This window comes from Erinaceus europaeus, chromosome 8, assembly GCF_950295315.1.
Source record: "Erinaceus europaeus chromosome 8, mEriEur2.1, whole genome shotgun sequence".
NCBI classification, from domain to species: domain Eukaryota; kingdom Metazoa; phylum Chordata; class Mammalia; order Eulipotyphla; family Erinaceidae; genus Erinaceus; species Erinaceus europaeus.
Window position 1 is genome coordinate 105,740,658 of NC_080169.1, and position 12,041 is coordinate 105,752,698.

A 12,041-nucleotide genomic window follows, 5' to 3' on the forward strand; every position below is an offset into this window, starting at 1 on the left:
GCTAGGACAGAGGAATTGTGAAGAAGGGAGGAGGAGATAAAAGGAGAGCAAGATAGACACTTGAAGACCTGCTTCACCACTTCACCTGTTTCACCCCATACCTGTTCTAGACTGTCATCCCCACTCACTTTAAGTGGAACATGCGATGTGGAGGAAAAGACAATGAAGTCTTTATGGGACTCGGACTTGAAGAATAGTAATGGCATACATAGCATCCCTTATAAGCGTTTATTCCAGTAAATAAATAAGTAGCCCTTACTGACAGTTCTATCTCACATAGCCTTCAGAAAAGCATGGAAAGACCTTTTATATAAATGGATCAGGTGAATTATTTCCACTCCTTGCCCTCATCACCCAAGTTATACTAGAAAATACAAATCATGCCACCATTCATTTTCCTTTTGGAGCTTCTCCAATATTAATAAAATAAACATGACACATTTGTTTCAATAATTGAATGCTTTTACAAAAATTATGCAATCAGAAAATCCCATAGAAGATAATTCATTTTATGATTCAGAGGGAAAAAAAAGAATAATTTATTATACAAACTAATTTTTCATTTTTTCATTTATTCAATATCAGAATTCAGACTCCTTCTCAGCTCTGGCTTTTGGTGGTACTAGGTACTGAAACTGAGTCTTTTGGTGTCTCAGACATGAAAGTCTTTTCATAATTATTTTGCTATATCGCTAGTCCTCAGTTAATTCTCTGCCATCGTCTTTTATGACAATTGGAAGACAGTTATGCTTACCACTTACTTGTAAGTTATTCTTTCAGTTACCAATTAAGGAAGTCAGGACAGTGCACTCTAGCTCTTAAACTTCACTTAGTAAGAGCTGTTGGTTTTTGCTCTCCAAAACTGGTGGACCAAGGCTATTTTTCATTTAATTGTTTAAGACTGTAGCTTCTCTCAAGACCATTCCCCACTTCACCTCTTCTAATGGTGATTTAAAAAAAGGAGCAAGAATTTTTCATTCAGAAACTGGATTTCACTTTTAGAAGTGATGTGTGAACTTCAGCATTGGATAATGGGGTTGACTAGATGTCTTTCAACTTAGAAATTTTGATTTAGACTATTTCTCAGTGCTTTCTTTTCTTCCCATACATATGCTATCTAATTAAATTTTTCTATGATTCACTCGTCTCTTATGTATCTGCCACTTTGAAAGTCATCAGAGGCATGGTAAAGAAATATTAGAGTCTATCTTCCAAATCTGTGGTGTTTCAAAGGTCGTTGGGAAGAAATACATTGTACATAAAATTGAAATCTGAGAATATTTTAATAGGGTATTAAGGTTTCATTTCAATAAGTTAAATTAGTGCAGATATTATGTTATCTTTAGTGTAATTTTTTCTTTTCCATTTCTATAATTTCTACAACTTTTTTTGAATTCTGAACAGAAAGAATTTGCATTAACATAGAGAAATGGGGTCCTTTTTATGGACTCTTCAGATATTTATAAAAACCCATAGAATAGTTTAATGAATTCTAATGTACAGTACTATCAATGAATACATTATCAACTTTATTTTGTAAAGCCATAGAATATACTTAGGGGAAATCTTATTATCAAAGTAAAATTTTATGAAAAATAGAAAGAAGTAAGCTATTAAATATACAAGGAAACAAGATAACAAGAAAAATATTGTAGCTGGAAGAGAATACCATATTTTAGTGAATTCTTAAGTGTTTTATTAAAAAAATTTTCAGAGCTTAAAAAGCCAGATATTTATCTTAGTCATAGAGTTTATGCATTAGATATATTCTACCTCCCAGAACACAAACACAAAAAAGATTTAAGATAGCCATTAGACAGCATTGAGACTTCAGAATTGCTTTCTTTTGCAATTGTTGATTCAAATCAGAATTTTAATTTTTACCATGGTACATTTTGTACCTCAAAGCTAAAGAACCCAAGGAATTATGAGTATGTTGGAACTAAAAGGAGAACTAAGTTATAGTAGTTACTATAACTTGTTATGAGTACATGGAGTTTGGAAAGAGGACAACATATGAATGGTCACTGAGAAGGTGCTTATGTGTGAATTATGTTTTTTTGTTTTTAAATTATCTTTATGTACTTATGATGTAGAGACAACCAGAAATTGAGAGGGAAGGTGGTGATACACAGGGAGAAAGACAGAGAGACACCTGCAGCTCTGCTTCACCATTCACAAAGCTTTCCCCTTGAAGGTGGGGACCAGGGGCTCAAACTCAGGTCCGTGCACACTAATATGTGCGTTCAGCTAGGTTATGTGGGAATTATTAAAGAACTTGGTTTTGGGGAAGGCCAGTTGGTGGCACACTTGGCTTAGTGCACATGTTACCATGCACAAGGATCCAGGTTCAAGTTTTTGTTCCCCATATGCAAGGGGGAATCTTCATAAGCAGTGCAGCAGTTCCGTAAGTGTCTTTCTCCTTCCATCACTGTCTCCCTTTGCCCCCTAATTTCTCTGTCTCTATCCAATAAATAAATAAATAATAGAAAAAGAACTTAGCTTAGTTATGTTTAGTTTAGTTCTTGTGGTATGACTAGCTACCCAAATGTCGTGATGTGGAAAGATCTTATTAGCCACATTCTGCACTCCAAGCTGGGTTCAGTTAGGTGGTTCTTCTCTGTTGGTCTTGCCCTTGTAGATTGGTTGGGAATTGGAATGACTGGGCTTTTTCACTCTGTCTAGTCTTAAGGCCCCTATCTATGTTATCTCTCCTCCATGTGACCTCTGTAAGTTGTCCCCATCAGAATGATCAATGTTCTCACTGGGCAGCTGGGTACTGTTAAGTCTTCAGTGTGAGACTTATACATTCAGCTATATTCTTTTGTTAAAGGAATATGATAGGCCCAGCCTAGAATCAAGATCAGGGCAGTGCATGAAGACGTGAATAGTTGAAAGCATGTATCTAACTACCAAAGCCCTCATTATGTGAAATGATATCTTGAATGCGAAGTAGAGAGATAAATGTTATATGAAAATGCTTGATTATAGTTAAAGAACTGCATTAAATCTATGTTTCTAAAGGTAAACATGGAATTTGCTTTTCCTTTAGGCTCAATATTAAATTTTTATATACTTAGTTTTGTCTTTTTACTGATTTAAACATTCAGTTTAATGAAAATGTTTATATTCTCAGTCTCAACGCAGAAAGACTGAGATTTCTTTCTGGGGTGTATGTTTATCTGTCTTGGGAGGTAAATGATAGAAATAGGGAGCAAGGATAGCTTAATAGATTTTTAAAGAGATTTGAGGTGATAGTCAAAATGACTATTTGTTTCTAACAGTAGATTTTAAGATATTAAGTATTTTTTAAATCAATTTTAGAGCAATAACCAGATTGAGAAGATCACAGGTTTGGAGGAACTCAGAGTCCTGCAGAATGTGGATCTGTCGCATAATCAGATCAGTAGCCTCCAAGGCTTAGAGAATCATGATTTACTGGAAATTATCAACCTAGAGGATAATAAGGTAATGCCATTTTTAAAAAACTTCTTTATTGGGGCATTAATGTTTTACATTTGAATGTAAATAAAGTAGTTTGTACATGCATAACATTTCCCAGTTTTTTATATAACAACACAACCCCCCCACTAGGTCCTCTGTCATCCTTTTTGGACCTGTATTCTCCCTCCCCCCGCAACCCACACACCACAGAGTCTTTTATTTTGGTGCAATACACCAACTCCAGTTCAGGTTCTACTTGTATTTTCTCTTCTGATTTTGTTTTTCAAATTCTGCCTGAGAGTGAGATCATCCCATATTCATCCTTCTGTTTCTGACTTATTTCACTTAACATGAATTTTTCAAGGGCCATCCAAGATGGGCTGAAAATGGTGAAGTCACCATTTTTTATAGGTGAGTAGTATTCCATTGTGTATATAAACCACAATTTGCTCAGCCACTCATCTGTTGTTGGACTCCTGGGTTGCGTCCAGGTTTTGGCTATTACAAATTGTGCTGCCAAGAACATATGTGAACACAGATCTTTTTGGATGGGTGTGTTGGGTTCCTTAGGATATATCCCCAGGAGAGGAATTGCAGGATCATAGGGTAGGTCCATTTCTAGCCTTCCGAGAATTCTCCAGACTGTTCTTCACAGAGATTGGACCCATGTACATTCCCACCAGCAGTGCAGGAGGGTTCCTTTGACCCCACAACCTCTCCAGCATTTGCTGCTGTTACCTTTTCTGATGTATGCCATTCTCACAGGAGTGAAGTGGTATCTCATTGTTGTCTTTATTTGCATTTCTCTGACAATCAGAGACTTGGAGCATTTTTTCATGTGTTTCTTGGCCTTTTGGATCTCTTCTGTGGTGAATATTCTGTCTGTGTCCTCTCCCCATTTTTGGATGGTGTTGTTTGTTTTCTTGTTGTTTAGTTTGGCAAGCTCTTTATATATTTTGGTTATTAAACTCTAGTCTGATGTATGGCATGTAAAGATCTCATCCCATTCGTGAGAGGTCTCTTGGTTTGGGTAGTGGTTTCTCTTGCTGTGCAGAAGCTTTTTAATTTGATGTAGTCCCATAGGTTTATGCTTGCCTTAGTTTTCTTTGTAATTGGATTCATTTCATTGAAGATGTCTTTAAAATTTATGTGGAAAAGAGTTTTGCCAATATTTTCCTCTAAGTATCTCATAGTTTGTGGTCTAACATCCAAGTCCACTTAATCCACTTGGAATTTATATTTGTATTTGGTGAAATATAGTGATTCAGTTTCATTCTTCTACATGTTTCAACCCATTTTTTCCAACACCATTTGCTGAAGAGAGACTACTTTCCCCATTTAATAGTATGAGCACCTTTGTCAAAGATTAGATGTCCATAGGTGTGGGGGCTTACTTCTGGGCTCTCAATTATATTCCACTGGTCAGTGTATCTATTCATGTTCCAGTACCAAGCAGTTTAGATGACAATGGCCCTATAATACAATTTGAGATCTGGGAGTGTGATGCCTCTGGTTCTGTTCTTTCTTCTCAAGATTGTTTTGGCAATTCTAGGTCCTTTCTGGTTCCGGATAAACAATTGTAGCATTTGTTCTATTCTCTTAAAGAACGTGGTTGGGATCTTGATGGGGATAGCATTAAATTTGTACATGGCTTTGTGTAGTATATTCATTTTGATGATGTTAATTCTTCCAACCCATGATCATGGAATATCTTTCCACCTGTTTGTATCTTTTTCAATTTCCTTGAGTAGTGACTCATAATTTTCAGTATACAAGTCTTTCACTTCTTTGGTTAGGTTTATTCCTAGATATTTTATTGTTTTTGTTGCTATAGTAAAAGGAATTGATTTCTGATTTCAACTTCTTCTAGCTTAGTGTTTGCATAGAGGAATGCCAGTGACTTTTGAATGTTAATTTTGTAGCCTGACACCTTACTGTAGTGCCTGATGACTCTCAAAAGTTTCTTGCTGGATTTCTTAGGTTTTTCTATGTATACTATCATGTCATCTGCAAATAGGGAGAGTTTGACTTCTTCTCTTCCAATCTGTATCCCTTTAATTCCTTGCTCCTGCCTGATTGCTATGGCAAGAATTTCCAACACTATGTTGAATAGTAATGGTGATAGTGGGCATTCTTGTCTAGTACCTGATCTGAGGGGAAATGCTTCCAGTTTTTCACCACTGGGTATGATGTTGGCTGTAAGTTTGCTATATATAGACTACACTATCTTCAGTGATTTTCCATGTATTCCCATTTTTGTAGTGTTTTGATCATAAAGGGATGTTGTATTTTGCCAAAGGCTTTCTCTGCATCTATTGATATGACAGTGTGGTTTTCGGTCTTGTTTTTGTTGATGTGATGGGTCACGTTGATTGATTTATGCATATTAAACCAACCTTGCATGCTTGGGATAAATCCCACTTGGTCATAATGAACGATCTTTTTAATATACTGCTATATCTGTTTGGCTAGAATTTTGTTCAGTATTTTAGCATCTATGTTCATGAGAGACACTGATGTGTAGTTTTCTTTTTTGGTTGTGTCCCTGTCTGCTTTTGGTATCAAAGTGATGGTGGCTTCATAGAAGCTGGAAGGAAGTATTCCAGTGTCTTCAATCTTCTGGAAGACTTTTAAAAGTAGAGGTATTAGTTCTTCTTTGAGGGTTTTGTGGAATTCATTTGTAAAACCATCTGGTCCAGGACTTTTACTCTTGGGAAGGTTTTTGATAACTGTTTCAATTTCATTAGCTGTGATGGGCCTGTTCATGTTATCTAGTTCCTCTTAATTTTGGGAGTTCATAGGTATCTAGGAAATCACCCATTTATTCCAGTTTCTCTAGTTTGGTGGCATAGAGCTGTTCATAAAAGTCTCGCACGATATGCTGAATTTCTGCGGTGTCTGTTATGATATCTCCTCTTTATCATCCGATTTATTTGGGTCTTCTCCTTTTTTCATTTTGTGAGTTTGGCTAAAGGTTTGTTGATCTTCTTCACTCTTTTGAAGAACCAACATTTACTTTTGTTGATCTTTTGTATGGTTTTCTTATTTTCAATGTTAATGTTATTTATTTCTACTCTGACTTTAGTTATTTCTGTCCTTCTGGTTGCTTTAGGGTTCCTTTGTTGTTGTTATTGTTGTTGTTGTTGTTCTTCTTCTTCTCCTCCTCCTCCTCTTTCTTCTCCTTCTCCTTCTCCTTCTCCTTCTCCTTCTCCTTCTCCTTCTCCTTCTCCTTCTCCTTCTCCTTCTCCTTCTCCTTCTTCTTCTTCTTCTTCTTCTTCTTCTTCTTCTTCTTCTTCTTCTTCTTCGTCTTTAAGGTGTGCAATCAGGCTGTTTATTTGTGCTTTTTCTTGTTTCCTAATGTGTGATTGTATGGCTATGAACTTCCCTCTCAGTAGTGCCTTAGATGTGTCCCAAATATTTTGATAGCTTGTGTCTTCATTTTCAATGAACTCTGGAAACATTTTATTTCCTCTTTGACCCAGTAGTTGTTTAGTAGTGTACTGTTGAGCTTCCACATTTTGGGACTATTACTAATATTTTGTTGAATGTTAAGTGTTAGTTTAATTCCACTGTGGTCTGAGAAGATGTCTGGGATGATTTCAGTGCTCTTGAATTTGCTGATGCTGTCTTTGTGGCCTAACATGGTCTGTCCTTGAGAATGACCCATGTGGACATGAATAAAATGTGTATTCCAGTTTCTTGGGCTGAATGACTCTGAAAATTCCAATAGTTCTAGTTTATCTATCTCCTCATTTAGCTCCCTTATGTCTTTATTGATTTTTCTGCCTGGATGATCTGTCAAGTTGAGAGAGTGGAGTGATGAAGTCCCCAACTATGACTGTGTTGCTGTTAATATATTGCTGTAGTTCAGTAGATGTTTGATGTATTTAGATGACATCTTATTTGGGTATATAGATGTTAATAATTGTTAAGTCCTCTTGACTGATCCACTGAGCATTAAGTAGTGTTCATCCCTATTTAAAAAAAATTTTTTTTATTTTAAAGTCTATTGTGTCAGATATGAGAATATCTGTTCCTGCCCATTTTTGTGGGCCATTGGCTTGTATGATAGCTTTCCCTCCTTTCACTTTGAGCCTGTGTTTGTCTTGTTGAGTTAGGTGGGTTTCCCGTAGACAGCATATTGTTGGGTTGTGTTTTCTGATCCATCTTCCTACTCTGTGCCTTTTAATAGGTGAAATGACGCCATTACATTTATTGATATCAAGGCCTGAAGATATTTTAATGCTATTCTTATGGATTTTTAGAGTGTTCTGATATATGTCATATTTATGGTGGTCTGACTGTTTATAGGAGACCTTTCAGAATTTCTTTCAGGGCAGGCTTGGTGATAGTTGATACTTTCAACTGTTGCTTGTCTGAGAAGGCTTTTATGCCTCCATCTAGTCTGAATGACAGTCTAGCAGGATACAGTAGTCTTGGTTGAAAGCCTTTCTCACTGAGCACTCGATAGATATCTTGCCATTTTCTTCTGGCCTGGAGTGTTTGTGTGGAGAAGTCTGCTGCTAATCTTACAGGTTTTCTTCTGTAGGTGACTCTTTGTTTTTCTCTTGCAGCCTTCAGGATCCTTTCTTTATCCTTATTCTTTTCCATTTTAAATCTGATGTGTTTTGGTGTCTTTAAGTCTGGGTTAATTCTGTTTGGGACCCTCTGGGCTTCTTGAACCTCTATGTCTTTGATGTTGTCTAGACTAGAGAAGTTTTTAGCTATTATGTCCTAAAGAATGCTTTTTTCCCCTCCCTCTCTTTCTTCCTCTGGTAAGCCAATAATGCGTATATTATTTCTTTTGAAGTCATCCCATAGGCCTATGCTCTTGTTGACAGTATCTCTTTTTGAGATCTCTTACTTCTTTTTTAGCTGTCTCTAATTCGTTCTCGATCTTGTTAATTCTGTCTTCATTCTAATTGATTCTATTCTCTCTTCCCTCTACTGTTTTCTGGAGTTCATCTATTTTGTTATCCTGTTCTGATACTGTTTTAGCTTGTTCATCTTGTTGTGTTCTTTAATAACCTTAAGATAATTAGTGTTTTCTTCCAGAGTCTCATTTGTTGTTTCTGCATTTCTGATGACAACACTTTCAAATCTTTACTCACTCCTGTGGTTATTTCCTAACTAGTGTTTGGACATTGACCTCTGTATTTTGTGCTTTAACCTTGGGGGAGGGGGTTTAGCTAGACTCTTGTTCTGGTTCATTTCTCCAATATTTCTTCATGTTGGTTTAACCATTTTATTTAGTATGTTATAAGGTCCCTCTCTCAGGACTTTTCAAATTACTGATCACTCTTTCCTGGATTGACTGTGTCTAAATAAGTTAATTAAAGAGTTCACAGTTGTGGTTTCAGTAGTATTTTAATCCCTGAGTTGGAGCTCAGTCATTTAAAAAAAAGCCTCTTTTGTTCTTTTTCTTCCCTTTAGGTTATGGGAGCCTGAGAGCTTTTAAACTATATGTAGACTTCTTTGCTTAAGTACTGACTCCTGACCAAGAGATAAAGCAGGGTGGGGCAGAGTTCATCCAGTGGTTATGCAGAGAGACTCTCACAGCCCCACTGCTAGGCCACTGAGGTATAGATCTTCTCCTGAGTTTCCTGGTTAGTTCTGTCCCCTGGTGTCAGCACAGGGTTCCCCCCACCCCCCAGCTGCTCCTTATTCAGAGGGCAGTAGCAATGGAGACTCACAGTTGTATTTGGTGAGTCTTAGGGGTGTCCTCTCCTCCCATCAGCCATCTTTTTGTTGGTGAAACAGGCTGGAGGTGGTGTCTCAATTGGTAAACTGCAGGACTGTTACCAGCCACTTAATCTCTCCCTAGGCTCCTCTCTGTCCATGAGCCACACGTGTTTTCATTCACCGGTGATTTGGTGGGTTCCTGAAGTTGTTCTATTCCTGTCTTGTTGAGGTCCCAGGTGGTCTCCTTTGGTATTCCGGTAATGCCAGTCTTTATATGTCTTGGCTTCAGTGTCTATACAGGAGGAACAACAATTATTGACTTTCTAAGGGCTGTCACATTAAATGCTTGCTTAAAAGCACCCTAAAGGATTAGGGAGATTGCTCAATGTGGTAGAGCACAAAAATTAAATGTTTGAGGTGCCAACGGTTTCAAGTTCAACCCCTGACACCACTATAAACCAGAACTGAGCAGTACTCTGGTGTCTGTCTGTCTGTTTCTCTCTCTACCTTCTTCCCTCTCTCTCTCTCAACATCAATTTTTAAAAAATGGGAAAATATTATTCTAGAAAAACCTCCTGGAGAAATAGCACTTAAAAAAAACAATACCTCCCCATCTGAAGTGGAGAAGCTTCAGGAATAGAGAAGTAATGCTGCAGGTTTTCTCTATCTTTCCCTCTTCTCTCAATTTCTCTCTGTCCTATCAAAAAAAAAAAAAGAATAAAAAAGCTAAAAAATAGATACTCAGAATTCTCAAATTACTGAGAAACTGAAGATTCATAAATTCATAGTTAAAAAAATTTTAAACTATAACCAAGTTCATATGACTTTCTGAAGTACATGTGTTTACATAAAATTTTGTTTAGAAAGATGACATGCCCGAGATATCAGAGCAACAAAATCAGAGCCATGAGAATAGTTTCAGGCTGGGATTGGTCATGACTGCCACATAGAGCAAATTGTAATAGTCTGCTTATTCTTATTCTCTCTTAATTGGAGGTTGAATTTATATAATTTCTGCATCTAGCTAGTGCACACTTTAGAAATTACACAAATTGACTTTCACTCTTAATTGTATTTTAATTTTAATAAAGCATTGAGCTTCTAACCATGGTATATTAATTTCGTGCCTATAGTGGACTTCTTGGGCAGTAAAGTCTTGTGATGATTTCATTTGTATTAATACTTGATTACATTTCACAGAAACCTTTGGGAAGGAAGTTGAAGGACTTATTTCTTTCCCTTGAAGATGAAAAAAATTGGCTGTCCCTGATAGAGACATTGGTCCTATCTGGGGTTACAGGTGATTCTGTGGAGACTTTTCTGTGTGCTGGTGCTTTGTAGTTGAGTTTCATCACCTCTTAAATGTCTAAAAATCAAGAAGGGCAGTCATTGGGTCGTAGATGCAATATATTTTTAAGCACAGACGCTATCTTCATTTTCACTCAATCTGTGTATTACACTGTCATGTCAACTTCTGTTATTAACTCTAAAACAGGATGACTTTTCTTGGTTGTGTCATGCAGCTTATGAAGTCTCACAAACTCTGCTTCATATGATTTTAGTGCCTTATTTTGTGAAATTTGTCATTGAAGCTACATGTATATGCCACAAATGGGTGCCATATGTAATATGTGCCACATATGTGCAATTACTTATATAGGGCTTATATACATCTACATCTACATGGAGAGAGAGAGAACATGCAAGCGAGTGCCCTGGAAGTGTGGGTTACACTCCCTAAATCCCAGCTCACTGAACCTCAGGTTTGAGGAAAAGAAATGAAAGTTGCATCTTAGGAAAGTAGATCTATGGCAGAAGACAGGACTTGCATGTAAGTATGAGACCTTGGTTTCAGATCCCGGCACCTTACATGCAGAGATGGAGGAGTGCTGTGATGTCACCCTCCTTCACAGAGCTGGGGCCTTATGCATACATGATTTCACCACTCCTATCTGCTTTTCCACTCACATAGAGAAAGACACAGAGAGGAAGAGACACCACCAGACCAGAACTTCCCTCAATGTCATCTGTGGTGTTGGGGCTCAAACCTGGGCTTTGTGCATGGCAAGGTATACACCCCACTCAGTGAGTTATCTTTTATGCCATCCCTCTCTTTGGAAAGAAATATATTTTTTAAAATAATTAATTGTAATGATATTAACAAATACAATAAAATATTTCAAAGATAGTCATTGAGTAGCAGCACCAAGCACTTTCTAAGCACTTAACACAAATGTCATCTCATTTAGTTTTCATTACAGCCCTATTATTATTGCCATTTTCCAGATGAAGAAATAGGGACATAGAGAGGTTAAGTAACTTGCTTAAGAATTATGTATGTATCTCTCCCCCTATCTTCCCCTCCTCTCTCCATTTCTCTCTGTCCTATCCAACAATGAAGACAGACAACAATAGTAACTACAACAATAAAACAAGGGCAACAAAAAAGGAATAAAAAAATAAATATTTTTTTAAAAAAGGATTATGTATTTAATATATATATATATATATATATGAATTATATATTGAGCAATAACAAAGCCAGGATTCCAACAGAGAATGCAGTGCTTCCAGAGCCAGGGTCCTTACCCTGCAGGGGAATGAAATGTGTGAAATGTTAATGGACCCCTTTCAGAACAGTGCATGAGAGTCTAGAAGAGTGCTTGCTGATAGAAATATAGCGTGAGCTAAAAATGTGTGCCTCATATGCCATTCTAAAATTTCTCAGAGTTGCAATAAAGAGGTAAGAAACAGGAGGAGTTTATTTTAATAATCTCTTTTACTTAATCCAATCTATCCAAAATGTTATCCACATGGAATCTACCTTCACAGTGCTGATGAGATAGCTTATATTCTGTTGTTTTATACTGACTATCCAACATTTGGTGTGTATCTTAATGTCAAGTCCAATTGAA

General features: G+C 36.9%; 1 protein-coding gene across 6 annotated transcripts in view; it reads left to right on the forward strand.

The window, feature by feature from the left end:
* The window catches only part of LRGUK (leucine rich repeats and guanylate kinase domain containing), a 149,500-nt gene that overhangs the window by 40,268 nt on the left and 97,191 nt on the right, over positions 1-12,041 (forward strand). For all 6 annotated transcript variants that reach the window (XM_060196599.1, XM_060196598.1, XM_060196594.1 and 3 more), the window contains one exon: positions 3,325-3,468. In XM_060196599.1, the coding sequence (XP_060052582.1) occupies positions 3,325-3,468 (144 nt within the window). The remainder of the gene's footprint in view (positions 1-3,324; positions 3,469-12,041) is intronic.